At 36.3% G+C, this 21,357-nt stretch overlaps 2 protein-coding genes and 1 long non-coding RNA gene across 3 annotated transcripts; 2 read left to right on the top strand and 1 right to left on the bottom strand.

The window, feature by feature from the left end:
* Positions 1-7,013: 7,013 nt before the first annotated feature.
* On the top strand, positions 7,014-7,532 carry LOC130968117 (uncharacterized). Its single transcript, XR_009081516.1, has 3 exons — positions 7,014-7,175; positions 7,251-7,337; positions 7,462-7,532. It is a non-coding gene; the product is annotated as an uncharacterized LOC130968117 (long non-coding RNA).
* Positions 7,533-12,400: 4,868 nt separating this feature from the next.
* Positions 12,401-16,752, bottom strand: LOC130970556 (mitochondrial-processing peptidase subunit alpha-like). The gene is made up of 13 exons (XM_057896670.1): positions 16,498-16,752; positions 16,126-16,377; positions 15,746-16,042; positions 14,966-15,133; positions 14,707-14,874; positions 14,516-14,596; positions 14,138-14,204; positions 13,856-13,953; positions 13,643-13,715; positions 13,470-13,540; positions 13,252-13,301; positions 12,848-12,960; positions 12,401-12,733 (listed from the first exon to the last, which is right to left on the bottom strand). Exons 1-13 carry the CDS (start codon positions 16,534-16,536, stop codon positions 12,681-12,683), a joined length of 1,530 nt encoding a protein of 509 aa, XP_057752653.1. The 5' UTR covers positions 16,537-16,752; the 3' UTR covers positions 12,401-12,680.
* An 887-nt stretch (positions 16,753-17,639) lies between these two features.
* Positions 17,640-20,865, top strand: LOC130967124 (ATP-dependent 6-phosphofructokinase 3-like). Its single transcript, XM_057891945.1, has 11 exons — positions 17,640-18,330; positions 18,414-18,460; positions 18,541-18,580; positions 18,670-18,732; positions 18,811-18,948; positions 19,023-19,304; positions 19,392-19,521; positions 19,615-19,880; positions 20,022-20,070; positions 20,162-20,316; positions 20,476-20,865. Exons 1-11 carry the CDS (start codon positions 18,229-18,231, stop codon positions 20,623-20,625), a joined length of 1,422 nt encoding a protein of 473 aa, XP_057747928.1. The 5' UTR covers positions 17,640-18,228; the 3' UTR covers positions 20,626-20,865.
* Positions 20,866-21,357: the final 492 nt, after the last annotated feature.

The following is a 21,357-nucleotide window of genomic DNA, read 5'->3' as shown; positions in this document are numbered from 1 at the left end:
ATTACCGATTGGCTATCGTTTTCGTTAAAAATACCCATTCAAGTAATTGATGTTGTTAGACTTAAAAATCTGTCTATTTACAGTTCAATCCCCACAGTAATAATCGACAAATCACCGTGCTTAACATGAAAAACAAACATTAATAATTTCTTTTTGGGATGTATATCAACATTATTATTTTTGTTCAGGTATGACTCTTGAATAATAATAATAATAATATTGATCGTAATCATCATATATTATATTAGAGAACATAAATATATAAAGAGTAGACGACCAAGAACATAGGTGGGTCCGGCATCAAGATGGAAATCTTTGGCTCCTCTTTATCAGATGATGTGGTTAGGCTTCACGTTTATAACTACATACATTAATATTCTTTTCTTTAGAGCAGTCAATACAGAGAAAGAAAAGAGGGGCCCTAATGATGTTTTTTTGCAATGTTGAGAGTTGGTTATGATTGTTCCTTAGCTTTGTCGTCCTTTGCAAATTGCACCAACTAACACACTCTGTTCATACTTCATAGAGTATGTTGACCAATGACCTAGTTATTTCATCCCTCAATTATACATATATACAAATACGTACACAAACTATTTATGATTATTATAATGGAACAATAAGCAAGGATTTAATTAGTTTTATACACACTCAAATATTCTAAAATATACTACTACCCAAAGGAAATTCCAGCATACTCTACCGCTTTGTTCCCGCCCGCATATACATACTTTATCTTTTAGAATATTTCTTTAGGAGTACAAATCCGATACGGTATTTATGTATGTATGCTCTGCATTTCTCCTTGGAGCTTTTAGTAATTCTTGCACTTGCACGGGGATATATTTATTTATATATTATCCGTTCAACTGCTGGCCTGCGTAATTCTATTATATCAACAACGTAATTATTCTCATAACCGATGGAGTTAGTATCACCGTCATTTTATTAATATAGTGTATGTAGGAGACAAAGATGGAATCATTACGGTTCTAGTTAAATTAGTACTATACAAAGAAATTAATTAAACGGGAATTACTATAAGAGAAAACACTGCAAGCCAGCAAAGCAGGTAATAATACCACTATTGAGAACACATTCATGTCCCATAAACTTCAATTGAGGACTATTTACATTAATAATAATTAGGAAAAGTCTAGGAGGCCAGCAGTTTTATTAAATTTTGGCCAGCATGTAACCAGCAGAGAAAGGTGAGTCATTGGATGAAATCTCACACCAATCTCACACCATCAAATCATCATTGATGATTAGTTGATGGCTAACAATCACAAAAATTGCTGGCCCCCTAGCATTGCTCAATTAATTAATGGACAACATTCATATATATTTTAATTTCAGCATTACCTAAAGAGGCAGGAGACCAAGTAAAGCTCAAGTGATTATACATTTATACTACAATATGATTACCAAGCGCACAAGCAGACGATTGGTCAAACAAAGAAATTCTGAAAGGGAGCCTGTAATTATTAATTATCTTTTCCATTGCTAGAAAGAAGAAACGGTAAAACTGATTTGATCCACTTAATCGATTTTGACATGAACCTATATTTGGCGTTCCTTGCGAAGTGGAATTCTTTGGCAGGTGAAAGGCGTTGTGAAAACTATATATATGTATAAAGACTTATGCTATGAGATGTGTAATTAAATTGTAAATGTAATGATTTAAGGTTCTGAGCCACGAAGAACGTGCAAACTAGTGTGATCCATATTCTAAGTTAGAAACAGTAATATGGGTAACTTGACGATGACCATCCGAGAGAATGGAAAATGAAATTGGTAAGTACGAAAGTAGGTATGACGGAGCGGATAATATGGAAAACAATGATGGTGCTGAATGATGATGCTTGCTTTGTTTACGGTAATTTAGATTTCTTATGTGATACTCGTCTAATTGTTGTTTTGACTTTTGACCAAAATGGAGGCGGAACTACGGGCTCGGCTGGGGCAACATGTTAGGCAGCAAGTCTGCAGACTTTTTTCTACTAGCTACTTAAACATTTACCTCTCAACAGTATGTGATATGATCAACCATCACACCCGTTTTTATAACCGAGTTTTAAACCGAAATCTACTCAATAATTTTTTATTAATTTCTTTTAAGACCACTGTTCATAGAAAGATATATATTGACATATATGAAAATTCTAGTCTATGTTAGTTTAAAGTTAAGAATTTAATTTTAATATATTAAAGATTAGTGTAAAGTAATTTTATAGATGCATTTAATTGTCTAATATCACATTAATCAAAATAATTATTGTATAAAATATTTTGCTTTATCAGTACATCAAAATAAATTCTAAATTTAATAGTTAAAATTTATTAGAAAACAATTTAATCAAATATATTAAATTATATAATAATTTTTAGATATCAATTTCATACAAAAATAATTACAGGTAAATTTTCACCAATATATTATGTTAAATATTATATTATAATTAAATATATTAAATCTTCTAATGATTTCTATCATTTTCAAATAAAAATGGCTCCATACAATTAATTATCATCCTTTTTCAATAACTTTTTTTAAAAAAGTAAAAAACAAGAACATATGCTCGCACCTTCTTCGAAAAAATAATAATAGACATGTTTAAAATAAATTTAATTTTCATGTCCTGTCAATATAAAAATTTTACACAAACAATCATGTATTATCATATTAACAAAATAACTAGCTTTTAAATCTACTACTTAAAATATAATTTAAATAAATCTAATTAAATGACAATATAAAACTAGTGCATTAGATAATATGTTATTGTGTAAACATAAATAAAACATCGTATATTTAATTACGGGCCTGCTACACATACAAGCTTACAAGCATACAAGTTGGTCCAGCCCAAACAGAACTCACGCGCATGAAGAGAGATAACATGGCGCGTCAAAATCACGCGCTCAACATTCGAACGGTTACGTATGGCAGACTCTTCCACTTCTTCCACTTCTTCCATTTCTCAAGGCGCTTTCAAAACAACGAAACCCTCCCATTTTCGAGCGAAAATCAAAGTTCAAAATATAGAAATCGTAGTTCGAAAACTGCATTAAAACACCATCAAACTCTCCGTGAAGAATCTGAAGAAAAAACAAAGCAACAATACTCAACGTAAGTCCATTAAGCTAAGATACTGTATATTTTACTTTTCTTCTACGTCGTTCTTCTAGGGTTTACTATTACTCTTGCTTCTTTGTTACACTGTTCTAAGTTCTACGTCGTTCTTCTAAGTTCTACGTCGTTCTACATTGTTATTCTAAGTTCTCCTGCTATTTTTGTTGATTTTTGGGGGTTTATTCCGTAGATTCGGGGGTGTAAACTGCTTAACCTTGTAATGTGGCTTGATATTGAAGCATGGTTGAGTGATATCTGACTGATATCTATATGGAAGTATCTGAATAATATCTATGGGTGTATCTCACTGTAATCAATGGGTGTATCTTGTTGATATCTTTGGGTGTATCTGACTCATATATATGGGTGTATCTTACTGTTATCAATGGGTGTATCTTGTTGATATCTTTGGGTGTATCTGGTTCATATATATGGGTGTATCTTACTGTTATCAATGGGTGTATCTTATTGTTATTAATGGGTGTATCTGAGTCATATATATATGGGTGTATATTACTGATATCTTTGGGTGTATTTTTAGTTTCAGAGAAAATGGCAGCAAGAAACCAAACAAAAGACCTTAAATGTGCCACACATCTCCTGAATGATAAGTTCAGAAACATGACTGAGGAGAAGAAGGCGATTGTGAGGGATCTTGGATTCGGTGGGTTGATGCACATCCCACCACTGAGGGTGGATCACCAATTCTTAAGGGAGCTGGCAAACAACTTCAAACTTGGGGAGAACAGACTGAAGACAGGATATGGTTCTTTCCAAATAACCCAAAAAAAAATAGGTGATGCGCTTGGCATCAATGCAACAGGTAATTAGCTCAAAATTATAGGTGTATATTAAGTTGTTGCTTGGGTGTATATTAACCTGATGCTTGGGTGTATTTGAACCGACTTGGATGCTTTGTTGTCTTCCTTTTTGTAGGAGATCTATTTCCTGAGAAAGTTGACTATAAGAAACTTTCTGATGATGACAAAATAATTTATAGAAGATTCCAGGGTAAGACCCTCAAAAGTCTTACCGATGAAATGATGGAAATTGGCGTTGGCAACGAAGAAGAACGCCTGATGTTCAAGAGGATATTCATCCTCTACATACAGATGGCGTTCCTTTTGCCAACGACGATAAACAAAATATCGCCCGTGCACCTGACCCCAATTTTTAAGATGGACGGCATATCGGAGAGAAACTGGGGGGCATGTTTTGACCTTCATGGTCAAGGGCATCACAGACTATCAAGAGAAGAAGAAGAAGGCAATCAATGGCTGCCTCTTCGCCCTGATGATAATCTACTTTCATCTTTCAAAAAACAAAGGCAAGAACAGGGCTGAAAGACCACAAAAGCCATGGATTGCCAACTGGACTAAGGAGCAGTTGGTGGAAAGAATGAATGCAGAAAGAGGGGAAATTTTGGTGAGTAATCATAATAATTTGGTGTATTTTATTTACCCGAATGGTGCTAACTAAAATATCTCATGTTTCAGGGGATTGTGAAGATGGTAGAGACAAGAGAAAAAATGAGAAAAAAAGAAAAAAAAGAAAAAAAACAAGAAATAAAAAAAACAAAAAAAAGGAAGGCGAGCCCAACATCGTCTTCGGAGACAGAAACTACTGACAGTGACACTTCTACCTCTGAGTCTGAGGCTCAAGAAGACTCAGAGGATTCGGGAAGAAAACACCCCGGCAAAAAGGGAAAAAAGTAACTACCATACTTGGGTGTAATTTCTTTTTCGGTTTGGGTGTATTTTATTTGTCCACGTTGGGTGTATGTAGCTTATTAAGCAGGGTGTGTTTCGTTTGCTGCGTTGGGTGTATATTGTATATTTAGTTGGGTGTATCTCGTGAATTCATTTGGATGTATTTTTAGTATGTTCTAAATGACAATTGTTTGCCTTCCAGAATGGACTCAAGAAAAAGAAAGCAGAGGCAAGACGAGTCAGATTCTGATTCAGAATCTGAATCTGAACCAAGTGATGAGTAATGTCCTGAAATTAATACTCCTTTCTTTTGGCTTCGTTATAAAGATTTCGTGTATTAACTGAAGTGTCTATTATTAACTTATAGGAGCGAAGAATCATCGCCTGCGGAGAAGGAGAAGAAAAGAAAGAAACAAAAACAACTCCAAAAAAGTAAGCATTTCTTTGGATAAAATTATGTGATAAAATTAATTTTTTATTTCTGATTGGTACTGTTTTTTTTTTCACCCAAAACACAACAAAAAAAGAAAAAAGTTGTTGTGGAGGATTCACCTCCTAAAGAAGATCAATACTTTGACGGGTACAGTACCTCGTAAGCTATACTACGGTCTATCATCATAATTATTTTGTGTTAACGTCTTATTTTATGAATGTAGTGAGAGATATGAAATATCAAGTGACGAACTCGATGAATGGCTAAGGAAAAACGTTGATAAATCTGCTGCAGAGGGGTATGTCTTGCTGGGCTGTGTATTTGAGATTTTGGTGTCTTTTGTTTGCTAATAATTGTATCTTGTTTCGCAGGGAGAACCAAGCTGACCTGCGATCGACAGAAGGTCGCTATGTGTCCTCTGAAACATAAGAAGCTTTATTATTTAATAAAATATTGTTATCATGATTTGGATGTATTCTGTGAAACAATTTGGGTGTATTTTGTGGATCAAGTTGGGTGTATCTTGTTTACTAAGTTGGATGTATATTTCGTTTGAATAACATCAAATCTGTTTAGACTACCGGCTGTGAACTTGGGAAGTGATGATCCTTCCTCTCAAGGACGCACAGAACAGAGTAGTGTAAACCAGCCGTCTCAGAGCATGTAATTTCTCTTTCAAATAATCGTTACTTTTGTTCTTCTAATAACTTCTACTTCTAATTCTGTATATATTTTTTTTAGAAAAAAAAGCCCTTTATTATTTTATTCAAGAAAAAAAAGGCAGCAAAAAAAAGCAAAAACTGCAAGTATGTAAGTTCTCAAAAAATAAAGCCTGTCTTCTTTTTGAATTGTTCGGGTGTATTTTTTGACCTTCTTTGGGTGTATTTTAGGTTGACTCCGACTGATTCGAATATGATGGTTGTTAGGGAACAAACACCGTCGGAAGCGCTTGCAATGTGAGTTTTCCAAGAATATTTCAACCTTATAACCTTATTATTTTCAAATACGTTGTTAACCTTTCATTTTTATTCTTGTTTAGAGTCCCGATCCAGTTTTTTGTGCCGGCATCCCAACAAACAACCACTGACGCAGATTTCGAACCAATCCCTATGCTACAGATTGAAGGGGCTAGAGAAACGTAAGAAAATAGTATTGGGTGTATATTTATTTAGGGTTTGGGTGTATATTTGCTAACAGTTTGGGTGTATATTCTTCCTGATCAGTTTTTTTTTACGCCATGATTAATTTTGTGTAACTGTGCAGCACTCCTAAAACCCCCAAACAACTTCAAGAAACAACACCCAAGCTTCCCCCAGCTCCAACAAAAATGTAAGTTCATTAGACTAAAATCAATCTTTGCTTATCATCCGTATATTCTTATTCTTACTCTTATTCTTATACATAATGACGCAGTCATCCAGACGCAGAGGACGCTGCTGCCCTGTTGATGATGGCACGGACAGCAACCTATGTTCCTAAAACAGATCCGGGGATGCCATCATTCAGCCTCGGATTGACAGATTCAAGCCAGGAGGGGGCGTCGACGCAGGAGACAGAAAGAAAAAAATCTCCAGAAACTGCAACTATGCTAGAACAATTAGACAGTTTGGTCCAAAAATTAGCAAGCAGTGCGGCAAAGGGAAAAGACGAAAGTCCACAAATTCAGAGGGAGACTGGGGGAGAAAGTTTTGCAAAGTTTGAAACTCCTGAGGGAATAAATCAAATTCCGGATGATATGAAACAAAAGTGCTACATCTGGGGGACGAGACTGAAGGAAGATGCAAAAGGCGATACTGACGAGTTTGAGGAGATATGCACTCTGATTGGCCAAGGAGAATACATTTTGATGAGAACGCACCTTGCATCCCTCCAGGCAAAAAGTGATATAGAATCTCAGGTAATTTTAGACTAACATTAATGTTTTTACACCAAAGTCAACTGCAATGTTTATTAATTTAAAATTGATTTCTAGATTGTATCTGCCATCTGCCTCATCCTAAACCAGAAAAATGAAAAGAGGTTTCAGGAACAAATATACTGTCTCCCCCCCGATATTGTGGTAAGTGTTACTTCTACGAACTTTGGGTGTATTTTATACATTGATTTGGGTGTATTTTTTAGCTTAGATTGGGTGTAAGTTGTGTATTTTCAGTATTTCATTTCTTGTATCGCAATTCTTGCAGAGCATGGCACTTTCGGATCACCCAAGGGGGAATTCATATCCCCGAAAACGGAAAAGGAATTCAGGGTGGAAGCCTACCCGAGTTTCATTCACTTCATAGATAGAAAAAATTAAGTTCGCATCCATATGTAAGTTTGGTTTGCTAAATTTGTTAGTACGCTTATTTATTACTTATATGCCAAATAAAATAACACACTGTTGAAATGTGGCAATCCTTCAGATTTTTGCTCCTGTTTGCCACTCGGGACATTGGTGGTTATGGCTAATAAATACAACAAAGCGAAAATGTCAAATACTTGACCCGCTACACAAAAAAGCTCCAAGCGATGAGAGAAAGGAAATTAATAAATTCACTGTAAGTTGCCTCTGTCTTCTTTACTTTAATAGATAGGTCTATTTCGAAGGTTGTGTTGGGTGTATATTTCATATTCAGTTGGGTGTATCCTGTGCATTCATTCGGGTGTATTACTGATTTGTTTTGGTATTTAAGGGATATGTACTTTCAAGATTGATAACATATGCCGGCGGAAAACCTCTGGAGAAAGGCGAGAAGGAAAAGGAAATTAAAGCATCATATGTTAAAATATCAGGGCAAAAAAAAGGTATAAATTTGTGAGTCTGAACATTAAACTTTCCTAAATGAGATTTGTAATTTATTTTCTTCGTTTTCAGCTATGACTGCGCTATCTACGTTATGAAGTGGCTTGAGTTAATTGAGCCGGAAAACATTAAAAAGGGGAAGTATGAATGGGATAATTGGACACAGGTAACTGTCTTTAGAACTATATAACTCTGTATTACTTTACTGAATTAATATTTCTGTTTAAACATAACATACTTTTTAATTGTAGGAGGAGGTGGACCACTATAGAGTGGAGTATGCTTCCCGGATACTATTCAGTGAGATGAATAAACAGAGAGATCGGGCAATTAGAGAGAGTAGTGCTATAAGGTTGTCGAAGCCATCCTCTGTATTATTGAGTCTGTTTTGTCAGATTAATTCTGCTGATATAGAAACTGGGTAATCCAACTGCTGCGTAGTTTGTAAATTGAACAAATGATGTAAATATTTGCCATTTATCAACAACTTCTATTCGATGTATATTTTTTCTGATAGTTAAACTATCTGTGATGGTAAACTGCCTGTGATGTATTCAAAAGCTGTATTACAGGTGGTAAAATATGAAAAAAAAATAAAAGCATATATAAACGTAAATTATAAACTGTTACACCCAATGCAAGTCTAATAATACACCCAAGGTTGAATAAAATATACACCCAACTGTGTGTGCTGTATTCAAAATGAATGAATTACATGTACTAAAATATGAAGAAAAACATCAACTGAAATATACGCCCATAACCTGTGAATTTTTACAGCTTTTGTTCTATATGTATCTATATATGTGTCTATATGTAAATTGTCAATTAACAAAAATACACCCAAAAGAAACAGAGCTTTTACACCCATACTCTTTATAACTTTACACCCAAAGATTTATCCCCTGCTGCTGGTACCCTGAGCTGATAATTTATAACTTGTCCATGATATTGGCTGTAATTTGAATGCGCCGCTGATGCAGCATCAAACAGGTTTATCTGAATATAACACTTCCGCATTAGCTAAACTATTAACTAGAAAAATAAACTCAATCGCCACAAATTTAAAGAACATTACATTTACCTCGCTTAAAACTTTCGTCTTCTTCTTCTTTGTGGCATTTGCAATCTGTTTCTCGAGTTTTGAACCTAACCTGTTTTTTGGACGTCCTCTTGTTCAAATCCTTGGCGGGCTTTGAAGCTCGTTAACGGATTCCAAGTTGGCGTCTTCGTGGGATAAAGATGATGTCCCCTTCCTTTTGGCTTTTAATGCTTCCATCTCGGCCATGACGTTATCGTACGCACAGTGCAGAATTGCAGTCAGCTCCTCCGATTCAGAGGCAAATTCGCAAATATTTTGCGAACGAAAAACCAATTGGTTGAACCTCTTGCTTCTTGGCTCCATTAGTGGCTCGTCGTGGCTGCTCTTGATGTGTGTGTGTTGCCTCTTTACCTTCTTGCTCCATCGTTCCAGTATGTATCTAGGGGACACTTGGCTTACTTGTTCGAAGCTTAACACGCTTAGTGCATGACGGCACAGTATCCCTCTCGACTCGAATAATAAGCATTGGCATTTTACCTCGGCTGCAACTGAATCGTAGGTAACCGCGAACTTGTCGAATATTGAGCTGGAAACTTGTTCTCCGACTTCGTATACTGAATAGCCTAGAGCGGAATTCTTTAATCTGGTGATGCAATTCGCCTTTCCTCTGAATTGGGCTTGGACTTTCCTAAACTTTGCGTGAGTGTACGCATCTTGAAACTGAGCTTCGATGGAGGATTTGGTTGCACACGGTATGACCGTATGAAAATCTGCAGCATCTGATTCTCTCTCTGCTTGCTCCCTGCTTTCGAGGCAATTATCGTACTGTTTGACGAACTGAATGAGCGAGCTGTTCCGGGTGATGTACTTGTTAAAAAATGAATGCATGCTCTCGCTCCTTTGTGTGCTTCTCATCCCTGCCCAGAAGTAGTGGTCCAGATAGATAGGAACCCATATGTGACGGTCTTCGTACAGATCTGCATAATACACCCAAACACACACTGTAAAATACACCCGAGAGATCGTACAATTTACACCTCTGCTGCAGATTTTAAAAACACATTACCTGAAAGCCACTTATTGTCCGCAAGACCAAAATTCACCAGAAAATCGTTCCAATTCCTATCGAATGAGTCTTTACTATGAGAGTTCCAAACAACATGGCTCATTTGTTGTTCGATATCGGCATGTCCCTTGTACCCGTTTAATTTGGTTGGAATCTTCTTCATGATGTGCCAAATACACCAGCGGTGAACTGTTGTTGGCATACAGGCCTCTAAAGCCCTTTTCATTGATGCGCACTGATCGGTGAGAAACCCTTTCGGAGCGTTTCCTCCCATGCAACGAAGCCAGCATTGAAATAACCATTTGAATGATTCAATTTCTTCGTTCTTCATCAAAGAGCATCCGAGAAGTGTTGACTGACCGTGGTGATTCACCCCGACAAAAGAACCACATACCAAATTATACCTGAAACGAATTACCATGGTCCAGAATGCAAAATCATTAGGTACACCCTAACAAATGCTTCGAATACACCCAATGAAACAGCCAATATACACCTCTGCTGCGGATTCGTAAAAATAAATTAATTTAGCATCATAAACAGGGACAGTTTGTTACCTGTTTGTATTGTAGGTGGTGTCGAATGAAATGACGTCTCCGAAATACTCAAACGCGGCTCTGCTTCTTGCGTCAGCCCAAAAAGCCAGCTTAATCGATTGATCCTCCTCGAGTTCGAGCTCAAAAAAGAAATTCGGATTCTTCTCTTTCATTCTTAAGAAATATTTCCCGAATTCCTTTGCATCTTCTTGTTCGGAAACATTCCGCACTTCCCTGGTAATGTAATTCCTCACGTCCTTTTCGATAAAATTTAACTCGCGGTGACCCTCGGCAGCCGCAACAAATGATTGGTAGGTTTTGCTTGGTCTGATACCGGCCTCATCGTTATTCTCTATCGTACGACGAATGGACATGCTTAGTTCCCTGTGCTGTTTGAGCATCTCTGCTTTGCTTGGACAGCAGGGGTGTGAATGATCCAGCACAACCTTTGAAATGATCTAAGAACCGACATCCTTCAATGTGTGTATATAAATTCTTGCAGGACAGTTTAAACCGGCTGTCGGATTGGTCTTCTCGGTTGGAGATATTTTAGATTTCCATTTTCCCTCTCTGCTACATGTAATCAGTTGATTCTTAATCTCGTTTCCCTTCCTATTTGTGTACCGAACTCTTGTAGAGAAACCTGCAGCCTTGGCGTAGTTCCTGTAAAATTTTTCGGCATCTTCAAGGGTGGTAAAGGTCATTCCGACCTTCGGAACAAGCTCGTCATCAACAACCGAGAGAGGCTGCACAATACACCGTGTCAGAACTGTGAATACACCCATAGATATGATACAAATACACCCAATCATGTCTAATATGATACACCCGAACCGAAACAACTCAACTACAGAATGACCTTTAAAGCCATAAACTGTCGATACACAGGCTGCAGAATACACCATGTCAAAAACTAAAAACACACCCAATCATGTCTGATATAATACACCTGAACAACAACAACTCAATTAAAAATAACAAAAAACCAGTAAAATGTATATACACCCACACTTATAGCTAAAATACACCCAAAGAAGAGTTGATCTACACGCGAGCGTCTGCTATAAATTCCAGGTTATTAAACAATGTTGAGCAATTTTTAAACTACACAATGCTATACAAATTACTGTAAATCAAACCTCAGGAACTTCGTTAGATTCAAATTCATAATCCACTTCGCCTGGATTCATCACACAATCTGAGCTTGAAGGATCCATTATCTTCAAAACGAGTTCAAACTTTGATTTCAGAAAACAACAAATCAAAAGAGAAAACGAAACTCGAGTTGTAGAGAGAGAAAAAGATAACGTAAACGAAGAACATACCAGTGAGAAAAGGAGAGGAAAAGATCGATGGAGAAGAATGAGGGAAGACGCGCGAGAAGAAGAACAACCAAATCTCAAAATAACGAAAACGAAGAAGGAAACAAATATTTTAAATTTGGAAGTTAGATATACGCGGGATATTATATAGCGCGTGTAATCAACGTACGTGGAGGAGTGCGTATTTTAAATTTATTGTTTAATAAACTTGTAAAGCATACAAGCCCTAATGACTTGTATGCAGAGCTTTTCCGATTTAATTAAGGACACTCAAGTGATGTTAGTAAAGATTAACGAGACTTGCGATATAAAAAATGTTAAAAGCTGCAAAAAGAAATGAAATGAAATAAAATAAATTTGTAGTGACACATTGGTTGAAAATGAATAACGGATCAATGTTCTATGATTTGGTTTAGGGAATGAGACTGAATCCAAAAATAATCCAGCAGTCAGTTCAGCCTAACTTCAAACAGTAAATGAAGACCCACTCAGGTCAATGATTATGAACCCCAAAAATAATGAGTTACGCAGGCATATGCTACTTGCGCATGATTACCAATTTATTGGCTTACAACAAGGACATTTAGGGTTTTAACTTAATTTTACACCTTTCATCCATACATGAGTTCTTTGATTGTATGTCACACTCACACCTCATTTTGAACGGAATTTGCTGCTCACTGATTCATAGTTTGGAACATAAATAACTGCACATCATGGAAAGGCAACATAAAATTATTACACAGCAAGATACATTAAATAAATAAATAAAATAATCAAAGGGGATTCTACAGGGTCAGGGAAAAGAAGAAGGGAAATACCATCTCCATATGATGCCATTGTAAGAGGGGAAGAAATGAGCTTCTGAGAAATTGAAGCAATATCTTTTAGCGTTACTTCGTCCACTGCTTTCAAGAAATCCTCGACAGGTTTCCTGAGAAGAGGGAACACAACTTTCAGAACCCAACAAAAGCAAGATTCTACGGTGAACATAACACGTACACGTCTTTTTAAAATTAAATAAACAAGTGTTTACTGCTAATTGCAATTTCTGGAAGTCAAACAAATATCTCCACAATGAAATCTGAATCCTTAAACTTATTCACAAATTAAATGGCTACTGTCTAAGCTACTAAATATCTAAAACCAAGAAAATGAGATGCGACAGGAGTTCAGGTAAGCAACAAATCAACAGGAAATTTACAATGTGATTACTAATCCATACCTTTCACCGTATGTCAGAACTTGTCTTCCTATATCTTCTGAAACAACCATCTGAAAACAAATTAAGTTTAATAATAAGCAGATAGGCATAAGAAATCACATTAACTGAAAAACTAAAGGCACAATTAACAGAAAGAACAAGAGAAAGGGAAAAAAATAAAAAGAAAATATCAGTGTATGATTTCCATGTGAAATTTCACTGGATGTATATTTACTTACTCTTGATTCCAAGTTCATCAAAATTGCAGATTTTGTAGCCTGTTTGGCACGATCCAGCTGTACCTGATCAACTGCATATAGAACCCAAAGAATAAGCATAAAGCTTCTCATACGAAGGTTGTAACCAAAAAGCAAAATATTAGTCATGCGAATTGAATAGCATAACAGCATACCCTGTCCAGATGTAGCGACTGCAAGAAGCTCATTAACTGTTATATCGATGGCTTTTGATACAAAATCCGAACCCTAACACATACATAAGCACATATACAATCTTATGAATATTACGATACATATACATTATAATGAATAGTATTGTATATTGAGCAGGGAAAGGAAACTTCAATATTTCCAGAAATCATGATACAGGATGAATAGTATCTTACTGTTGTAACTTGGATACCAAATATGCCTGTGTTATTGTAAATATTGTTGAATGCTGAAATAGAATGAAATTGTGGATATTCATTCAGAACTCGGAGATCTGCATATGACAAACACAAGATGTTAAGGTAAAAAGATTTTGAAAAGAAAACGTTATAAATGAAGTCTTGACCAGCATAAATAATCGGCCACTGTATGTAAACCAGCAGCAGTTGTTTCATTCTCTGTTCCTATTGAACAACTTAAGCTATGGACCCAGATGTTACTGAATAGATAGAACTTACATAGCCGTGAATACATTCCTTTACCAGGTCCGCCAGCAGAGAATGATCCACCACCTCCCAGTAGCATCTACATTCAAGTAAGATAATGGTCATTTCCAAAATCAATATGCTGGACTACAATGAAAAAAGAGCAATGCTACATGACCAACAAAAATGATCATTTTTAGCCAATACTTGACCAACACTCTACCCTAAGCAATCAATTCTAAACCCTAAACACTAAACCCTAAATTCTAATAGTATAAAAATAAGGTATTGGCTAAAAGTGTTGGCTAATATTAATAAAAAGTGTTGGCCTCCTAACATGTCTCATGAAAGAAACCACCAAAATGGCAACAAAGTTTAAGGAGCCAACTAAATATACATTCTTTGGCATACCTGAAGAACAGTTAAGACCATAGCATCCTTCAACTTATGCCAGCCACCAGGAAGTTCAAATGCGAGAGCAAAGTGGGTCCTCTGGCCATTCAAAATATGTTAGATTTAACATACATTTCTTCACAAGTGACAAGTGTAATAATGAAAATATGAAAAGAACAAAATTATAAATATGTTTTTCTGATGCATACTCCTGATTCAGTGTGGCATCTATAATCACCACCAGTATATACAGATTTGGGCTCCTCTGGACGTTGGACGTTGGGTAGGTCAGACAAAAGCGGTTCTGCAATAGATAACAATTCCTCATGCTCAACACCAGAAGCAGCAAGTACTATCCGAGGTGCCGTATAGTTTTCCTGATGTTAAATAAAAAATGGTCTGAAAATGAGATAAAGAACAGCTCAAAAAATATTTAAATGCTTTAGAAGCATCAATTTGAGAACTTACGGCAACAAATTCCTCCAGAATCGAACCATTTAGTCCGTTAAGTGCGGATTCTGAAGCTAAAAGAGGATTTGCCAAGGCACCAGAATATCCAGCAGAATGAATCGCTTCCAAAAGCAAGTCTTGAGGATTTTTGGAAGCTTCACCAACCTCAGCCTTCACTTTCAGAAGCTATATATGGCAGAGGACAAGCATAAAGCTTCTATGTTAGAAACATCCCACCACACTCAACCTTCTTTTACAGTACTGCCCTTTATTTCCAGCTAAACCCAACACAGCAGCCTTTCACTATTTATTATTGGGTTTTGCTAACTTGTACCCTAAGGACATCGGTTAAGCATATTATAAAAGGAAATGGTTTATAAAAGTTATTGCAAAAATTAATTTTTTTTACATTTTCAATGCGTTGAATACATCAAAAATATTACAAAGTTTCTATTATTATATTTTTAAAATGTACCCTTAGGGCACAACTTAGTTGAATCCTTTATTATTATTTGCATAATTCAACTTTCAAATCACACATCAGGCATTATAATCATACACAACTAAACCTAATTTCTTTCAAGACCACATCAACAAACTACATCCTATTACTGCCTCCCAAGCAAGGCTCACATTCACTGGACTATACTATCATTGAATATATCTGTTAGAAGTTCGAACTACTTTCATATAGACCACTAATTTCAGTTTCAGATAGCACCGTTCTAAACAGTGTGAATAGTATAAAAATAAAAAACACCATCAACAGAAGCATTTGAGAAGGATATGGGAACGTACCTGTTCATTGACCTCCCAGTCAAGAAAGACAGGGTTCCTAACACAATCAACCAGAAGCTCGACCATTTCGGGAACATGAGTCTTGAGAGCATCAAAGGTGTAACCCATCTGCTCCCTGGAAGCGGAGGCCTGCACATTGCCACCAATGGCCTCTACCTCGCGAACCACCCGAAAGTGAGTCCTGTTTCTAGTGCTCTTGAAGGCCATTCGCTCTAGCAGATGTGTTGCCCCAAATGTTAAAGGAGTCTCATAGATTGAACCACAATCCACATACAAACCAATTGAGGCTGCAGGACCCTGAACAAGCAGCACAAAGCCCTCAGCACATTATTAGAATCTATCCTATCTATCAAAGAACGCACAAGAGAGAACACACATACCGCGGAAGTTTCGGAGGCAAGCTTGATTCCATTTGGGAGGGTAGTGACGATGGTTTTACCGGGGGCAACGTGATCGGGCAATGGAGAGGGGAGGGTCACTCCGGGAAGGGGGAAATCCAGAGGGGGAGCAGAGCTGGATCCGCCGCCGGTGAGCCACCCAAACAAGCCACCCAACGGAGATGATTTTGTTGTGGCAACGGAGCTCGAACTTGCGAATCTAGCAGTAGCAGGTACCCTGCTGATGGAACGCGCCTATTCTCGTAGGATTGAAATCAAAGTTAGTTGAGAAATAGTAGAAGCTAAATCAGTTGTGAGAGTAGACTAAGGATTGAACCGAATCGAATGGGAAGAGAGATGAGAGCGGTAACTAACCCTCAAGGCCCTAAGGCGTGAAGCAGCGTTCCTGTACATTGTGCCAAGACAATCGCGATCAATGAGCGAATGACTGAGGCTTCTTCTCTCTTCTGTCTTCACTCTCCTCTTTGCTTTTGGACTTTGGGCCTCTTCTCTCCTCCAATCTTGCCCTAAACCCAGCCCATTTCATTTTCATCTTCAGACTTCAATCAATCAAAAACTTTTTTTAATGATGGATCACTTATCATGTTTAAATAATCTGGGAATATAATTGAGTGGAAGAAAATTCTCTCACTTCAAATATGAACATTTTTTCCCCTTCTTTAAAGTTCGAATTAATTATTCTATCCATAAAAATGTAACAATAGATATTTTCTTTGAAAACCATAAATGTAACTAAATTATATCTTTTATCTGCCGACACTTTTTTTAATAGTAGTAAAGAAGCAGAGATATAACATTTGAAGTAGTTGTAAGTGTTTAAAGGAAAGAAACTATAAGGTTTTTCTATTGTTAAAATGTGTGCATAAATCATTATGATGTAGTTGCATAAGCACTTAGGCTGCATTTGGTTTTCAAAAACAGTATGATATTAAAAATAAAAATACAAAAACTAATATTTTATATTTTATTTAATAATAAACTGAATATAAAATAAAATAAATAATAAAAATTTTTATTTATCTTCTTTTTTTGTTCTTCATGCAAAATTAAAAAAAAAATACAATAAAAAAGTTGTGTTTTGTGTTTTTTTATTAGAAAAAAATAAAAATATTTATTTATTGTCTTAAAACATAATATTTTTATCTATATGCCATATGTGAAACACAATTTTATATTTTTATATCCTATGTCATATTAATGTAACATTTAACTGGTCTATTTTGCCTCCTTCCTACATCTTCAAGTCCATGGGAATGTTAACGTCGTTCAACACTTGAAGGTCTTCTGCTGTCAATATTGAACACCCCAAATAAATACTTCTACTTAAACACTACAATAAAAGTTGTAGGTTATTGAAACAAACTATATATAAAAGCTGTTGGAGAGCCACTTTTCTTCTTTAATTGTGGTCATGTAAAATGTAACAGTGTATTTTTTGGTGATGGTGTCAAGTAATAATATACAATCAGATGTTTATGTAAAAAAATTTCTCATATATCTTTTATTTATTCATTTTTTAATATTTTAATTTAGTGTTTCCATTAGCAGCCGTCGCTCCTTTAATAGACTAGTCACCTCATTCCTCAAACTCCAACAATTTAGGGCGGCCATTTCTCTAGCAGCCGTTTTATTTTAGGTCATAAATAATTGAATAATTTAATCATACCTTTTTGACCCCATGAATAAATCATATTTGTGTATTATAATGATAATTTCAACCCGTAGGAAAGAAAAATAAAGTTCCCATATGCATAGGGTAATATTTATTTTTGCTATGAAAAAGCAAAGAGCCGTGAGTTTTTGGAAATTGGAACCTTGAGTTTGGGTTTGGTGGCACTCTTCTCCGACTCTGTTTCCTACTATCTTTGACTTTGACTCTGATTTTGATTTTGATGAGCAATAATAGTAGTAATTTATTATTTTATTTTGGTTTACTATAAATGAGAGCTTCATGTGATCCACTCGTTATTGCGTTTAACCAGAAACATTAGTTTAGTTTGTGTTTATGCTTATTGCCTTATTCATTGAATCCTTCTTGAATTGTGAACAAGAGAAGAAGACAAACCGCATTTGCGACTTTGAGGGATGGGTTCGTCAGTGAATTCGAAACCGAAGGTGATCAAGGGCCCCGCTGGCTATGTTCTTGAGGATGTTCCTCATTTCTCAGATTACATCCCTGAGCTTCCTGTACGTATATATATACGCATCATGCACAATCATTTCTCTCTTTCTTTTTCTCTTTCTCATAACAACAAATATGTTGTTGGCAGACACATTCTAATCCTCTGCAAGACAATCCCGCTTACTCAGTTGTCAAGTAAGTTTCAAAACTTGCCCTTCTTTCTTCTTCTATCGTAATTTCATATCTTGAATTCTTCGCTTTTTTTCTCTTGCCAGGCAGTATTTCGTGCACGTCGATGACAGTGTTCCTCAGAAGGTTGGAATCATTAACAATTACGCTTTCTTCAACCGCATTGATATATGGAACCATGTAACTGTAACTGCTTTTCCTTCATTTCCACACAGATAATTGCTCACAAAGAGAGTCCAAGAGGGGTGCATTTTCGGCGTGCAGGACCCCGTCAAAGGGTATGTGTTTCTGTATATATATCTGTTGAATTCGATAGAGTGGTGGTGCTTATGCATGCAGCATGTTGATGTTGTTAGGTGTATTACGAAGCAGATGAAGTTCAAGCTGCTATTGTGACATGTGGGGGTCTATGCCCTGGTCTCAACACCGTTATCAGGGAATTAGTATGCGGCTTAAACAACATGTATGGCGTCAAGAAAGTTATGGGAATCAATGTAAGTGATTATTGATTGTTATATATATTTGACGAGGATTATTGAGTAATAATTGGTCGAACTAATTAATGAAGGGAGGATACAAGGGTTTCTATGCACACAACACAATCGCACTGACTCCAAAAAGCGTGAATGACATCCACAAGCGTGGGGGAACCGTGCTTGGTTCATCAAGAGGAGGACATGACACCACTAAGATAGTTGACAGCATTCAAGATCGTGGAATCAATCAGGTCTATATCATTGGAGGAGATGGAACTCAGAGAGGTGCTAGCAGGATTTTTGAGGAGGTTAGAAGGCGTGGTCTCAAAGTTGCTGTTGTAGGAATCCCCAAAACCATAGATAATGACATCCCGGTACATATAGATTCTTTTTCTATTCTTTAATGGTCTTTTGTGTATTTCAATTCTTTTAACTAACTTGGCAAATGCTTTTCTGGATAGGTTATTGATAAATCATTCGGGTTTGACACAGCTGTTGAGGAGGCTCAACGTGCTATAAATGCAGCACATGTTGAAGCTGAGAGCATTGAGAATGGGATAGGTGTTGTCAAGCTCATGGGAAGATACAGTGGTAATTTTCTAGAATCATCACATCAGCATACTCTTGCATTTTGTTTTAATTAATGTGGTTAGCAAGCCTGATATTTTGTGATGAATGGTGCAGGGTTTATTGCAATGTATGCTACTCTTGCGAGTCGAGATGTGGATTGTTGCTTAATTCCAGAGTCACCCTTTTACCTGGAAGGGCCAGGTGGATTGCTTGAATTTGTAGAGAGGAGACTCAAAGAAAACGGCCACATGGTTGTTGTCATTGCTGAAGGGGCAGGACAGGAGCTTGTTTCCGAGAGCATGCAATCGATGGCCAAGCAAGATGCTTCCGGAAACAAGCTTCTTCAAGATGTTGGCCTATGGATATCCCACAAGATTAAGGTGTGAATTCTGATGCATGTGTTTAATCTTTTCACTGCATTACCCTCTTCTCTTAGTTTAGTTCTTCAGTCCATATTCGACCCGTTTGCTTCCTTACAGCCATGTTAATGTTATAAGCATCTTGAATCTTTGATCTTGCAGGATCATTTTGCCAAATTGAAGACAATGACCATAAACCTCAAATATATAGGTTAAACACTATACATTGTGTATGATGTATGATGTATTCTGAAAGGAGCAATAGCTGAAGCAGTTGTTTTTGTTCTTTTTCTGAATAACAGATCCAACATATATGATCCGAGCTGTTCCAAGCAATGCTTCGGATAACGTCTACTGCACCCTTCTTGCTCAAAGTGCTGTTCATGGAGCAATGGCAGGTTATACTGGCTTTACATGTGGCCTTGTGAATGGAAGACAAACTTATATACCCTTTTATGTGAGTTTCTTAACCATGCTTGTTATTTCTTGGATATATGCCAAATTCAAACCGAATATAGTTTCCATTCTAAAATCAAGTGATGATAACTGATTACATGATAAAATATAAACAAAAGTTTTGCCTGTAAGTTCTGATGGTAATAACTTTGTTTTGCAGAGAATCATTGAGGGACAGAACAAAGTAATAATAACTGATAGAATGTGGGCAAGACTTTTATCTTCAACAAACCAGCCTAGCTTTATAATACATAAGTCTGATACTGCTGAAGAGAATAAGGAAGAACCACCATCGGAGTCGGCCAAATAACGCTTTGGTTAAGGAAGAAAAGTTAGGTGTATTTATCACATTGCTGTGTACTTTTAGAAGCTATTATCCTGGGTTTACCTTAATCATAATTCATGCCTTGTAAGTAGTACATAAGATTAAGATCAGATGGCTGTGACCATGAGAAGATATTCTTTGTTATGTTTTTGTCCTGTTTCTTTGGAATTTTCTTTATTCTGTAAATGGATCTCTGTTTTTATTGGCAACAACTCTATTTGAATATGTAGTGTACTGAAAGGCAACTCAACCATTTGATGGGTTTGGAAAACAATTTAAATAGACGTAAAAATAAAGGAGAATTCTACCCACCCCTTTTAAATAATAATATGTAAATTATCCTCTATGACATGATATATTTTAATTTAATAAAAATTAACATCTTAACTAAAATAAAATCATTTTGTAATTAAATAATTTTTTAAAATGAATAATTATATAATTTCTTTAAATATTAAAATCTGAATTTATTTATTTTTTACCAAATCATTGTGACGTTCTCGAAAGGGTACAGAGTGGAGGAGCGGGAAGTAAGGGAGTTCTTGACAATAGCGTATGGAGATTGCATTGAAGCATTGTACATGCAGGAGGTGCAGCACCCAAACCATCAATCCCTCTTCGCTCGAATTGTATTTCGAAGGGCATCCACCATTAACGTCATGCTCAAGGGTGCAACCAAGGTTTTTTTTTTTTTTTGGTCAAATGGATTGGACAACT

The sequence above is a fragment of the Arachis stenosperma genome, chromosome 3 (genome assembly GCF_014773155.1).
Source record: "Arachis stenosperma cultivar V10309 chromosome 3, arast.V10309.gnm1.PFL2, whole genome shotgun sequence".
NCBI classification, from domain to species: Eukaryota; Viridiplantae; Streptophyta; class Magnoliopsida; order Fabales; family Fabaceae; genus Arachis; species Arachis stenosperma.
The sequence above is the reverse complement of the archived record's forward strand: the minus strand, read 5'-3'. Positions and strand labels throughout refer to the sequence as shown.